Here is a 12,849-nt window from a genome sequence, read left to right as displayed (position 1 = left end):
GGGAGAGAGCCATGATTAAGTTAAACAGAGTATGTTACAATCCCTGATGTCTCTCTGGAAGGAGATCCTCGCCTTGAGCTTGTCTATTTTATTGTCCAGAGACTGAACATTAGCGAGTAATATATTTGGACGTGGTGGATGGTGTGCACGCCTCCTGAGTCGGACTAGAAGTCCACTCCAAATACCTCTTCTCCACCGGCGGCATTTTGGAGCAGCCTCTGGGATGAGTTCAATTGCCCTGGGGGGTACAAACAAAATATCAAATTCGGGAAAGTTGTATTTCTGGTCGTAATGCTGGTCAGCTACTGCTGCTCTGATATCCAAAAGTTATTTCTGGCTGTACGTAATAACACAGACACCGTTCTGGGCTAATAATGTAAGAAATAATACCCAAAAAAACAAAATACTGTAAGGTTGCTGAGGATCTAGAAGCAGAGCTCACATGTCTGTCGGCGCCATCTTACAATGAAAGCAGCAGTAGGCAGGTGTCTGATCAGATAATGCCCCAGAGCAGAGGAGGGTGCCCAGGTATATCACAGTAGACAGGTGTCTGATCAGATAATGCCCCAGAGCAGAGGAGGGTGCCCAGGTATATCACAGTAGACAGGTGTCTGATCAGATAATGCCCCAGAGCAGAGGAGGGTGCCCAGGTATATCACAGTAGACAGGTGTCTGATCAGATAATGCCCCAGAGCAGAGGAGGGTGCCCAGGTATATCCAAGTAGGCCTAAAAAGTTTCAGCTGACCTATTTTGTATGTTTCCTTAAAAACTCTGTATGCGATAATACACTATTGTCCAATGTAACCTGAACCACATGAAACATAGGTAGAATTAGACAAAAATCCACTAAAAGCTTTTCAGCTACAAACACTGATCAGAGAAAAAAGACATGCTTGCCGCCATCTTGAAAAGGGGTTGTGGTTCTTCTGCTTCTTGCAAAATGGGGCATATAGGTACGTATCAAAAGTTTAAGTATAAATCACTACACCTTCCTTATATTAAGCAAACCAGACGGCACGATTTTCTTGTTTAAAAAATGTACGGCTAGCCAGAGGCACAGTGAAGATTTCCATGTGATGGAATATCTATTGTAACATCCATGTGATGGAGGAGTATCTAATGTAACGTATATGTGATGGCGGAGTATCTATTGTAACATCCATGTGATGGCGGGGTATCTAATGTAACATCCATGTGATGGCGGAGTATCTATTGTAACATACACAGTCCCGTTCTGTGAGCTTGTGTGGTCTACCACTTCATGGCTGAGTAGTTGTTGCTCCTAGATGTTTCCACTTCACAATAACAGAACTTATAGTTGACCGGGGCAGCTCTAGCAGGGAAGTGATTTGATGAACTGACTTGTTGGAAAGGTGGCATCCTATGACGGTGCTGCGTTGAAAGTCACTGAGCTCTTCAGTAAGGCCATTCTACCTATGTTTGTCTATGGAGATCGCATGGCGGTGTGCTCAAATTTATACACCTGTCAGTAACAGGTGTGGCTGAAATAGCCGAATCTACTAACTTGAAGGGGTGTCCACATACACATATACTCGTTGTATACTGTATAGTGCACATGTTATGGAGGAGTATTTAATGTAACAAACATACAGTGGGGAAAAAAAGTATTTAGTCAGCCACCAATTGTGAGAGTTCTCCCACTTAAAAAGATGAGAGAGGCCTGTAATTTTCATCATAGGTACACGTCAACTATGACAGACAAATTGAGAAAAAAATTCCAGAAAATCACATTGTAGGATTTTTAATGAATTTATTTGCAAATTATGGTGGAAAATTAGTATTTGGTCACCTACAAACAAGCAAGATTTCTGGCTCTCACAGACCTGTAACTTCTTCTTTAAGAGGCTCCTCTGTCCTCCACTCGTTACCTGTATTAATGGCACCTGTTTGAACTTGTTATCAGTATAAAAGACACCTGTCCACAACCTCAAACAGTCACACTCCAAACTCCACTATGGCCAAGACCAAAGAGCTGTCAAAGGACACCAGAAACAAAATTGTAGACCTGCACCAGGCTGGGAAGACTGAATCTGCAATAGGTAAGCAGCTTGGTTTGAAGAAATCAACTGTGGGAGCAATTATTAGGAAATGGAAGACATATAAGACCACTGATAATCTCCCTCGATCTGGGGCTCCACGCAAGATCTCACCTCGTGGGGTCAAAATGATCACAAGAACGGTGAGCAAAAATCCCAGAACCACACGGGGGGACCTAGTGAATGACCTGCAGAGAGCTGGGACCAAAGTAACAAAGCCTACCATCAGTAACACACTACGCCGCCAGGGACTCAAATCCTGCAGTGCCAGACGTGTCCCCCTGCTTAAGCCAGCACATGTCCAGGCCCGTCTGAAGTTTGCTAGAGTGCATTTGGATGATCCAGAAGAGGATTGGGAGAATGTCATATGGTCAGATGAAACCAAAATATAACCTTTTGGCAAAAACTCAACTCGTCGTGTTTGGAGAACAAAGAATGCTGAGTTGCATCCAAAGAACACCATACCTACTGTGAAGCATGGGGGTGGAAACATCATGCTTTGGGGCTGTTTTTCTGCAAAGGGACCAGGACGACTGATCCGTGTAAAGGAAAGAATGAATGGGGCCATGTATCGTGAGATTTTGAGTGAAAACCTCCTTCCATCAGCAAGGGCATTGAAGATGAAACGTGGCTGGGTCTTCCAGGATGACAATGATCCCAAACACACCGCCCGGGCAACGAAGGAGTGGCTTTGTAAGAAGCATTTCAAGGTCCTGGAGTGGCCTAGCCAGTCTCCAGATCTCAACCCCATAGAAAATCTTTGGAGGGAATTGAAAGTCCGTGTTGCCCAGCGACAGCCCCAAAACATCACTGCTCTAGAGGAGATCTGCATGGAGGAATGGGCCAAAATACCAGCAACAGTGTGTGAAAACCTTGTGAAGACTTACAGAAAATGTTTGACCTGTGTCATTACCAACAAAGGGTATATAACAAAGTATAGAGAAACTGTTGTTATTGACCAAATACTTATTTTCCACCATAATTTGCAAATAAATGCATAAAAAATCCTACAATGTGATTTTCTGGATTTCTTTTTCTCATTTTGTCTGTCATAGTTGACGTGTACCTATGATGAAAATTACAGGCCTCTCTCATCTTTTTAAGTGGGAGAACTTGCACAATTGGTGGCTGACTAAATCCTTTTTTCCCCACTGTACATGTAATGGAGAAGTATCTAATGTAACAAAGATATGATGGAGCTGTTTCTAATGTAACAGACATGTGATGGAGCTGTATCTAATGTAACATACATGTGATGGAGCTGTATCTAATGTAACATACATGTGATGGTAGAGTATCTAATGTAACAAACGTGATGGAGTTTCTAATATAACACTGTACATGTGATGGAGGAGTATCTAATGTAACATACATGTAATGGAGGAGTATCTAATGTAACATGCATGTGATTGAGGAGTATCTAATGTAATATGCATGTTATTGAGGAGTATCTAATGTAACAGACATGTGATGGAGGAGTATCTAATGTAACACTGTACATGTGATGGAGGAGTATCTAATGTAACACTGTACATGTGATTGAGGAGTATCTAATGTAACATGCATGTGATGGAGGAGTATCTAATGTAACATGCATGTGATGGAGGAGTATCTAATGTAACATGCATGTGATTGAGGAGTATCTAATGTAACATGCATGTGATGGAGCTGTATCTAATGTAACATACATGTGATGGTAGAGTATCTAATGTAACAAACATGTGATGGAGGAGTGTCTAATGTAACACTGTACATTATGGAGGAGTATATCTTGTAACATACATGTGATGGAGTATCAGATGGAACATACATGTGAGGGAGTATCTAATGTGACATACATGTGATGAGGAGTGTCTAATGTAACATACTGTACATGTGATTAATGGTGTTTCTGTGTGATCCTAGGTAACAGACATGATGCAGAAAGCGCTCTTCGACTTTTTAAAACACAGATTTGAAGGGAGGTGAGTTCTACAGGTTGTGTCAACTGTGGATTTGACAATAAATACAATATACATATTGTTTATCCAAACGCTTTAACTCCAAATAAAATATCACGCTGGCTATGTATTTTTTCTCAGAATTACTATAACTCGTGTGACTGCAGACATCGCTCTAGCAAAGAGGTCCATACTCAACAACCCCAACAAGAAAGCCCTGATGGACCGCTCAAACACACGCTCTAACCTAGGTAAGGTATGGGCTAAATATCTAACCCCAGCCCTAACCCTCTATCCCCAACCCTCTATCCCCAACCCTAACCTAGGTAAGGTATGGGCTAACTATCTAAACCCAGCCCTAACCCTCTATCCCCAGCCCTAACCCTCTACCCCCAGCCCTAACCCTCTATCCCCAGCCCTAACCCCCTAACCCTCTATCCCCAGCCCTAACCCTCTAACCCTAACCCCCTAACCCTCTATCCCCAACCCTAACCCTCTATCCCCAACCCTAACCCCCTAACCCTCTATCCCCAACCCTAACCCTCTATCCCCAACCCTACCCCCTAACCCTCTATCCCCAACCCTAACCCCCTAACCCTCTATCCCCAACCCTAACCCCCTAACCCTCTATCCCCAACCCTAACCCTCTATCCCCAACCCTAACCCCCTAACCCTCTATCCCCAACCCTAACCCTCTATCCCCAACCCCTACCCCCTAACCCTCTATCCCCAACCCTAACCCTCTATCCCCAACCCTAACCCCCCTAACCCTCTATCCCCAACCCTAACCCCCTAACCCTCTATCCCCAACCCTAACCCCCTAACCCTCTATCCCCAACCCTAACCCTCTATCCCCAACCCGTACCCTCTATCCCCAACCCTAACCCCCTAACCCTCTATCCCCAACCCTAACCCTCTATCCCCAACCCTAACCCTCTATCCCCAACCCTAACCCTCTATCCCCAACCCTAACCCCCTAACCCTCTATCCCCAACCCTAACCCTCTATCCCCAACCCTTACCCTCTATCCCCAACTCTCTATCCCCAACCCTAACCCTCTATCCCCAACCCTCTATCCCCAACCCTTACCCTCTATCCCCAACCCCTAACCCCCTAACTCTCTATCCCCAACCCTAACCCTCTATCCCCAGCCCTAACCCTCTATCCCCAGCCCTAACCCCCTAATCCTCTATCCCCAACCCTAACCCCCTAACCCTCTATCCCCAACCCTAACCCCCTAACTCTCTATCTCAAACCCTAAAACCCCTAACCCTCTATCCCCAACCCTAACCCTCTATCCCCAACCCTAACCCCCTAACCCTCTATCCCCAGCCCCTAACCCTCTATCCCCAGCCCTAACCCTCTACCCCCAGCCCTAACCCTCTATCCCCAGCCCTAACCCCCTAACCCTCTATCCCCAACCCTAACCCTCTATCCCCAGCCCCTAACCCTCTAACCCTCTATCCCCAACCCCTTACCCTCTATCCCCAACCCTAACCCCCTAACCCTCTATCCCCAGCCCTAACCCTCTATCCCCAGCCCTAACCCCCTAACCCTCTATCTCCAGCCCTAACCCTCTATCCCCAGCCCTAACCCCCTAACACTCTATCCCCAGCCCTAACCCCCTAACCCTCTATCCCCAGCCCTAACCCCCTAACCCTCTATCCCCAACCCTTACCCTCTATCCCCAACCCTAACCCCCTAACCCTCTATCCCCAACCCTTACCCTCTATCCCCAGCCCTAACCCCCTAACCCTCTATCCCCAACCCTTACCCTCTATCCCCAACCCTAAACCCCTAACCCTCTATCCCCAACCCTAACCCTCTATCCCCAACCCTAACCCCCTAACCCTCTATCCCCAGCCCTAACCCTCTATCCCCAGCCCTAACCCTCTACCCCCAGCCCTAACACTCTATCCCCAGCCCTAACCCCCTAACCCTCTATCCCCAGCCCTAACCCCCCTAACCCTCTATCCCCAACCCCTAACCCTCTATCCCCAGCCCTAACCCTCTATCCCCAACCCTAACCCTCTAACCTAACCCCCTAACCCTCTATCCCCAACCCTAACCCTCTATCCCCAACCCCTACCCCCTAACCCTCTATCCCCAGCCCTAACCCCCTAACCCTCTATCCCCAGCCCTAACCCCCTAACCCTCTATCCCCAGCCCTAACCCCCTAACCCTCTATCCCCAGCCCTAACCCCCTAACCCTCTATCCCCAGCCCTAACCCCCTAACCCTCTATCCCCAGCCCTAACCCTCTAACCCTAACCCCCTAACCCTCTATCCCCAACCCTAACCCTCTATCCCCAACCCTAACCCCCTAACCCTCTATCCCCAACCCTAACCCTCTATCCCCAACCCCTACCCCCTAACCCTCTATCCCCAACCCTAACCCCCTAACCCTCTATCCCCAACCCTAACCCCCTAACCCTCTATCCCCAACCCTAACCCTCTATCCCCAACCCTAACCCCCTAACCCTCTATCCCCAACCCTAACCCTCTATCCCCAACCCTACCCCCTAACCCTCTATCCCCAACCCTAACCCTCTATCCCCAACCCTAACCCCCCTAACCCTCTATCCCCAACCCTAACCCCCTAACCCTCTATCCCCAACCCTAACCCCCTAACCCTCTATCCCCAACCCTAACCCTCTATCCCCAACCCGTACCCTCTATCCCCAACCCTAACCCCCTAACCCTCTATCCCCAACCCTAACCCTCTATCCCCAACCCTAACCCTCTATCCCCAACCCTAACCCTCTATCCCCAACCCTAACCCCCTAACCCTCTATCCCCAACCCTAACCCTCTATCCCCAACCCTTACCCTCTATCCCCAACTCTCTATCCCCAACCCTAACCCTCTATCCCCAACCCTCTATCCCCAACCCTTACCCTCTATCCCCAACCCTAACCCCCCTAACTCTCTATCCCCAACCCTAACCCTCTATCCCCAGCCCTAACCCCCTAACCCTCTATCCCCAACCCTAACCCTCTATCCCCAACCCTAACCCTCTATCCCCAACCCTAACCCCCTAACCCTCTATCCCCAACCCTAACCCTCTATCCCCAACCCTACCCCCTAACCCTCTATCCCCAACCCTAACCCTCTATCCCCAACCCTAACCCCCTAACCCTCTATCCCCAACCCTAACCCCCTAACCCTCTATCCCCAACCCTAACCCCCTAACCCTCTATCCCTAACCCTAACCCTCTATCCCCAACCCGTACCCTCTATCCCCAACCCCTAACCCCCTAACCCTCTATCCCCAACCCTAACCCTCTATCCCCAACCCTAACCCTCTATCCCCAACCCTAACCCCCTAACCCTCTATCCCCAACCCTAACCCTCTAACCCTAACCCCCTAACCCTCTATCCCCAACCCTAACCCTCTATCCCCAACCCTACCCCCTAACCCTCTATCCCCAACCCTAACCCCCTAACCCTCTATCCCCAGCCCTAACCCCCTAACCCTCTATCCCCAACCCTAACCCTCTATCCCCAGCCCTAACCCTCTATCCCCAACCCTAACCCTCTAACCCTAACCCCCTAACCCTCTATCCCCAACCCTAACCCTCTATCCCCAACCCTACCCCCTAACCCTCTATCCCCAGCCCTAACCCCCTAACCCTCTATCCCCAGCCCTAACCCCCTAACCCTCTATCCCCAGCCCTAACCCCCTAACCCTCTATCCCCAGCCTTAACCCCCTAACCCTCTATCCCCAGCCCTAACCCCCTTACCCTCTATCCCCAGCCCTAACCCCCTAACCCTCTATCCCCAGCCCTAACCCCCTAACCCTCTATCCCCAGCCCTAACCCCCTAACCCTCTATCCCCAGCCCTAACCCCCTAACCCTCTATCCCCAGCCCTAACCCCCTAACCCTCTATCCCCAGCCCTAACCCCCTAACCCTCTATCCCCAGCCCTAACCCTCTAACCCTAACCCCCTAACCCTCTATCCCCAACCCTAACCTCTATCCCCAACCCTAACCCCCTAACCCTCTATCCCCAACCCTAACCCTCTATCCCCAACCCCTACCCCCTAACCCTCTATCCCCAACCCTAACCCCCTAACCCTCTATCCCCAACCCTAACCCCCCTAACCCTCTATCCCCAACCCTAACCCTCTATCCCCAACCCTAACCCCCTAACCCTCTATCCCCAACCCTAACCCTCTATCCCCAACCCTACCCCCTAACCCTCTATCCCCAACCCTAACCCTCTATCCCCAACCCTAACCCCCTAACCCTCTATCCCCAACCCTAACCCCCCTAACCCTCTATCCCCAACCCTAACCCCCTAACCCTCTATCCCTAACCCCTAACCCTCTATCCCCAACCCGTACCCTCTATCCCCAACCCTAACCCCCTAACCCTCTATCCCCAACCCTAACCCTCTATCCCCAACCCTAACCCTCTATCCCCAACCCTAACCCCCTAACCCTCTATCCCCAACCCTAACCCTCTATCCCCAACCCTTACCCTCTATCCCCAACTCTCTATCCCCAACCCTAACCCTCTATCCCCAACCCTCTATCCCCAACCCTTACCCTCTATCCCCAACCCTAACCCCCTAACTCTCTATCCCCAACCCTAACCCTCTATCCCCAGCCCTAACCCTCTATCCCCAGCCCTAACCCCCTAATCCTCTATCCCCAACCCTAACCCCCTAACCCTCTATCCCCAACCCTAACCCCCTAACTCTCTATCTCAAACCCTAAAACCCCTAACCCTCTATCCCCAACCCTAACCCTCTATCCCCAACCCTAACCCCCTAACCCTCTATCCCCAGCCCTAACCCTCTATCCCCAGCCCTAACCCTCTAACCCTCTATCCCCAACCCTTACCCTCTATCCCCAACCCTAACCCCCTAACCCTCTATCCCCAGCCCTAACCCTCTATCCCCAGCCCTAACCCCCTAACCCTCTATCCCCAGCCCCTAACCCTCTATCCCCAGCCCTAACCCCCTAACCCTCTATCTCCAGCCCTAACCCCCTAACCCTCTATCCCCAGCCCTAACCCCCTAACCCTCTATCCCCAACCCTTACCCTCTATCCCCAGCCCTAACCCCCTAACCCTCTATCCCCAACCCTTACCCTCTATCCCCAACCCTAAACCCCTAACCCTCTATCCCCAACCCTAACCCTCTATCCCCAACCCTAACCCCCTAACCCTCTATCCCCAGCCCTAACCCTCTATCCCCAGCCCTAACCCTCTACCCCCAGCCCTAACACTCTATCCCCAGCCCTAACCCCCTAACCCTCTATCCCCAGCCCTAACCCCCTAACCCTCTATCCCCAACCCTAACCCTCTATCCCCAGCCCTAACCCTCTATCCCCAACCCTAACCCTCTAACCCTAACCCCCTAACCCTCTATCCCCAACCCTAACCCTCTATCCCCAACCCTACCCCCTAACCCTCTATCCCCAGCCCTAACCCCCTAACCCTCTATCCCCAGCCCTAACCCCTAACCCTCTATCCCCAGCCCTAACCCCCTAACCCTCTATCCCCAGCCCTAACCCCCTAACCCTCTATCCCCAGCCCTAACCCCCTAACCCTCTATCCCCAGCCCTAACCCCCTAACCCTCTATCCCCAGCCCTAACCCCCTAACCCTCTATCCCCAGCCCTAACCCCCTAACCCTCTATCCCCAGCCCTAACCCTCTAACCCTAACCCCCTAACCCTCTATCCCCAACCCCTAACCCTCTATCCCCAACCCTAACCCCCTAACCCTCTATCCCCAACCCCTAACCCTCTATCCCCAACCCCTACCCCCTAACCCTCTATCCCCAACCCTAACCCCCTAACCCTCTATCCCCAACCCTAACCCCCTAACCCTCTATCCCCAACCCTAACCCTCTATCCCAACCCTAACCCCCTAACCCTCTATCCCCAACCCTAACCCTCTATCCCCAACCCTACCCCTAACCCTCTATCCCCAACCCTAACCCTCTATCCCCAACCCTAACCCCCTAACCCTCTATCCCCAACCCTAACCCCCCTAACCCTCTATCCCCAACCCCTAACCCCCTAACCCTCTATCCCCAACCCTAACCCTCTATCCCCAACCCGTACCCTCTATCCCCAACCCCTAACCCCCTAACCCTCTATCCCCAACCCTAACCCTCTATCCCCCAACCCTAACCCTCTATCCCCAACCCTAACCCTCTATCCCCAACCCTAACCCCCTAACCCTTTATCCCCAACCCTAACCCTCTATCCCCAACCCTTACCCTCTATCCCCAACTCTCTATCCCCAACCCTAACCCTCTATCCCCAACCCTCTATCCCCAACCCTAACCCCCTAACTCTCTATCCCCAACCCTAACCCTCTATCCCCAGCCCTAACCTTCTATCCCCAGCCCTAACCCCCTAATCCTCTATCCCCAACCCTAACCCCCTAACCCTCTATCCCCAACCCTAACCCCCTAACTCTCTATCTCAAACCCTAAAACCCCTAACCCTCTATCCCCAACCCTAACCCTCTATCCCCAACCCTAACCCCCTAACCCTCTATCCCCAACCCTAACCCTCTATCCCCAACCCTAACCCTCTATCCCCAACCCTAACCCTCTATCCCCAGCCCTAACCCCCTAACCCTCTATCCCCAGCCCTAACCCTCTATCCCCAACCCTAACCCTCTATCCCCAACCCTAACCCTCTATCCCCAACCCTAACCCTCTATCCCCAACCCTAACCCTCTATCCCCAGCCCTAACCCTCTATCCCCAGCCCTAACCCCCTAACCCTAACCCTAACCCTATGGTAACTAACCTAGGTAAGGTATGGGCTAACTATCTAACCCCAGCCCTAACCCCCTAACCCTCTATCCCCAGCCCTAACCCTCTATCCCCAGCCCTAACCCTCTATCCCCAACCCTAACCCTCTATCCCCAACCCTATGGTAACTAACCTAGGTAAGGTATGGGCTAACAATCTAACCCCAGCCCTAACCCCCTAACCCTCTATCCCCAGCCCTAACCCTCTATCCCCAGCCCTAACCCTCTATCCCCAGCCCTAACCCCCTAACCCTCTATCCCCAGCCCTAACCCCCTAACCCTCTACCCCCAGCCCTAACCCCCTAACCCTCTATCCCCAGCCCTAACCCCCTAACTCTCTATCCCCAGCCCTAACTCTCTATCCCCAGCCCTAACCCTCTATCCCCAACCCTAACCCTCTATCCCCAACCCTCTATCCCCAACCCTTACCCTCTATCCCCAACCCTAACCCTCTATCCCCAGCCCTAACCCTCTAGCCCCAGCCCTAACCCTCTATCCCCAACCCTAACCCTCTATCCCCAGCCCTAACCCTCTATCCCCAACCCTAACCCTCTATCCCCAACCCTAACCCTCTATCCCCAACCCTAACCCCCTAACCCTCTATCCCCAGCCCTAACCCTCTATCCCCAGCCCTAACCCTCTATCCCCAGCCCTAACATTCTATCCCCAACCCTAACCCCCTAACCCTCTATCCCCAACCCTAACCCTCTATCCCCAGCCCTAACCCTCTATCCCCAACCCTAACCCTCTATCCCTCTATCCCCAACCATTACCCTCTATCCCCAACCCTAACCCTCTATCCCCAACCCTAACCCTCTATCCCCAACCCTAACCCTCTATCCCCAACCCTAACCCCCTAACCCTCTATCCCCAACCCTAACCCTCTATCCCCAACCCTAACCCTCTATCCCCAACCCTAACCATCTTTCCCCAACCCTAACCCTCTATCCCCAGCCCTAACCCCCTAACCCTCTATCCCCAGCCCTAACCCCCCTAACCCTCTATCCCCAGCCCTAACCCCCTAACCCTCTATCCCCAGCCCTAACCCCCTAACTCTCTATCCCCAGCCCTAACCCTCTATCCCCAGCCCTAACCCTCTATCCCCTATCCCCAACCCTCTATCCCCAACCCTTACCCTCTATCCCCAACCCTAACCCTCTATCCCCAGCCCTAACCCTCTATCCCCAACCCTAACCCTCTATCCCCAACCCTAACCCTCTATCCCCAACCCTAACCCCCTAACCCTCTATCCCCAGCCCTAACCCTCTATCCCCAGCCCTAACCCTCTATCCCCAGCCCTAACATTCTATCCCCAACCCTAACCCCCTAACCCTCTATCCCCAACCCTAACCCTCTTTCCCCAGCCCTAACCCTCTATCCCCAACCCTAACCCTCTATCCCTCTATCCCCAACCATTACCCTCTATCCCCAACCCTAATCCTCTATCCCCAACCCTAACCCTCTATCCCCAACCCTAACCCTCTATCCCCAACCCTAACCCTCTATCCCCAACCCTAACCCCCTAACCCTCTATCCCCAACCCTAACCCTCTATCCCCAACCCTAACCCTCTATCCCCAACCCTAACCCCCCTAACCCTCTATCCCCAACCCCTAACCCTCTATCCCCAACCCTAACCCTCTATCCCCAACCCTAACCCCCCTAACCCTCTATCCCCAACCCTAACCCTCTATCCCCAACCCTAACCCTCTATCCCCAGCCCTAACCCTCTATCCCCAGCCCTAACCCCCTAACCCTCTATCCCCAGCCCTAACCCCCTAACCCTCTATCCCCAGCCCTAACCCCCTAACCCTCTATCCCCAACCCTAACCCTCTATCCCCAACCCTAACCCTCTATCCCCAACCCTAACCATCTTTCCCCAACCCTAACCCTCTATCCCCAGCCCTAACCCTATAATAAATAATAATATGCTATTTAGCAGACGCTTTTATCCAAAGCGACTTACAGTCATGCGTGCATACATTTTTGTGTATGGGTGGTCCCGGGGATCGAACCCACTACCTTGGCGTTACAAGCGCCGTGCTCTACCAGCTGAGCTACAGAGGACCACAACC

General features: G+C 51.8%; 1 protein-coding gene across 1 annotated transcript in view; it reads left to right on the top strand.

Annotated features, from left to right (window-relative positions):
• The window catches only part of cacnb2b (calcium channel, voltage-dependent, beta 2b), a 104,955-nt gene that overhangs the window by 64,859 nt on the left and 27,247 nt on the right, over positions 1-12,849 (top strand). Inside the window, exons 8-9 of the mRNA XM_041896894.1 lie at positions 3,964-4,022; positions 4,140-4,249. Coding sequence (XP_041752828.1) covers positions 3,964-4,022; positions 4,140-4,249 — 169 coding nt within the window. The remainder of the gene's footprint in view (positions 1-3,963; positions 4,023-4,139; positions 4,250-12,849) is intronic.

The sequence above is a fragment of the Coregonus clupeaformis genome, chromosome 14 (assembly GCF_020615455.1).
Source record: "Coregonus clupeaformis isolate EN_2021a chromosome 14, ASM2061545v1, whole genome shotgun sequence".
NCBI classification, from domain to species: Eukaryota; Metazoa; Chordata; class Actinopteri; order Salmoniformes; family Salmonidae; genus Coregonus; species Coregonus clupeaformis.
Note: the sequence above shows the minus strand (reverse complement) of the source record. Positions and strands in the feature narration are given on the sequence as shown.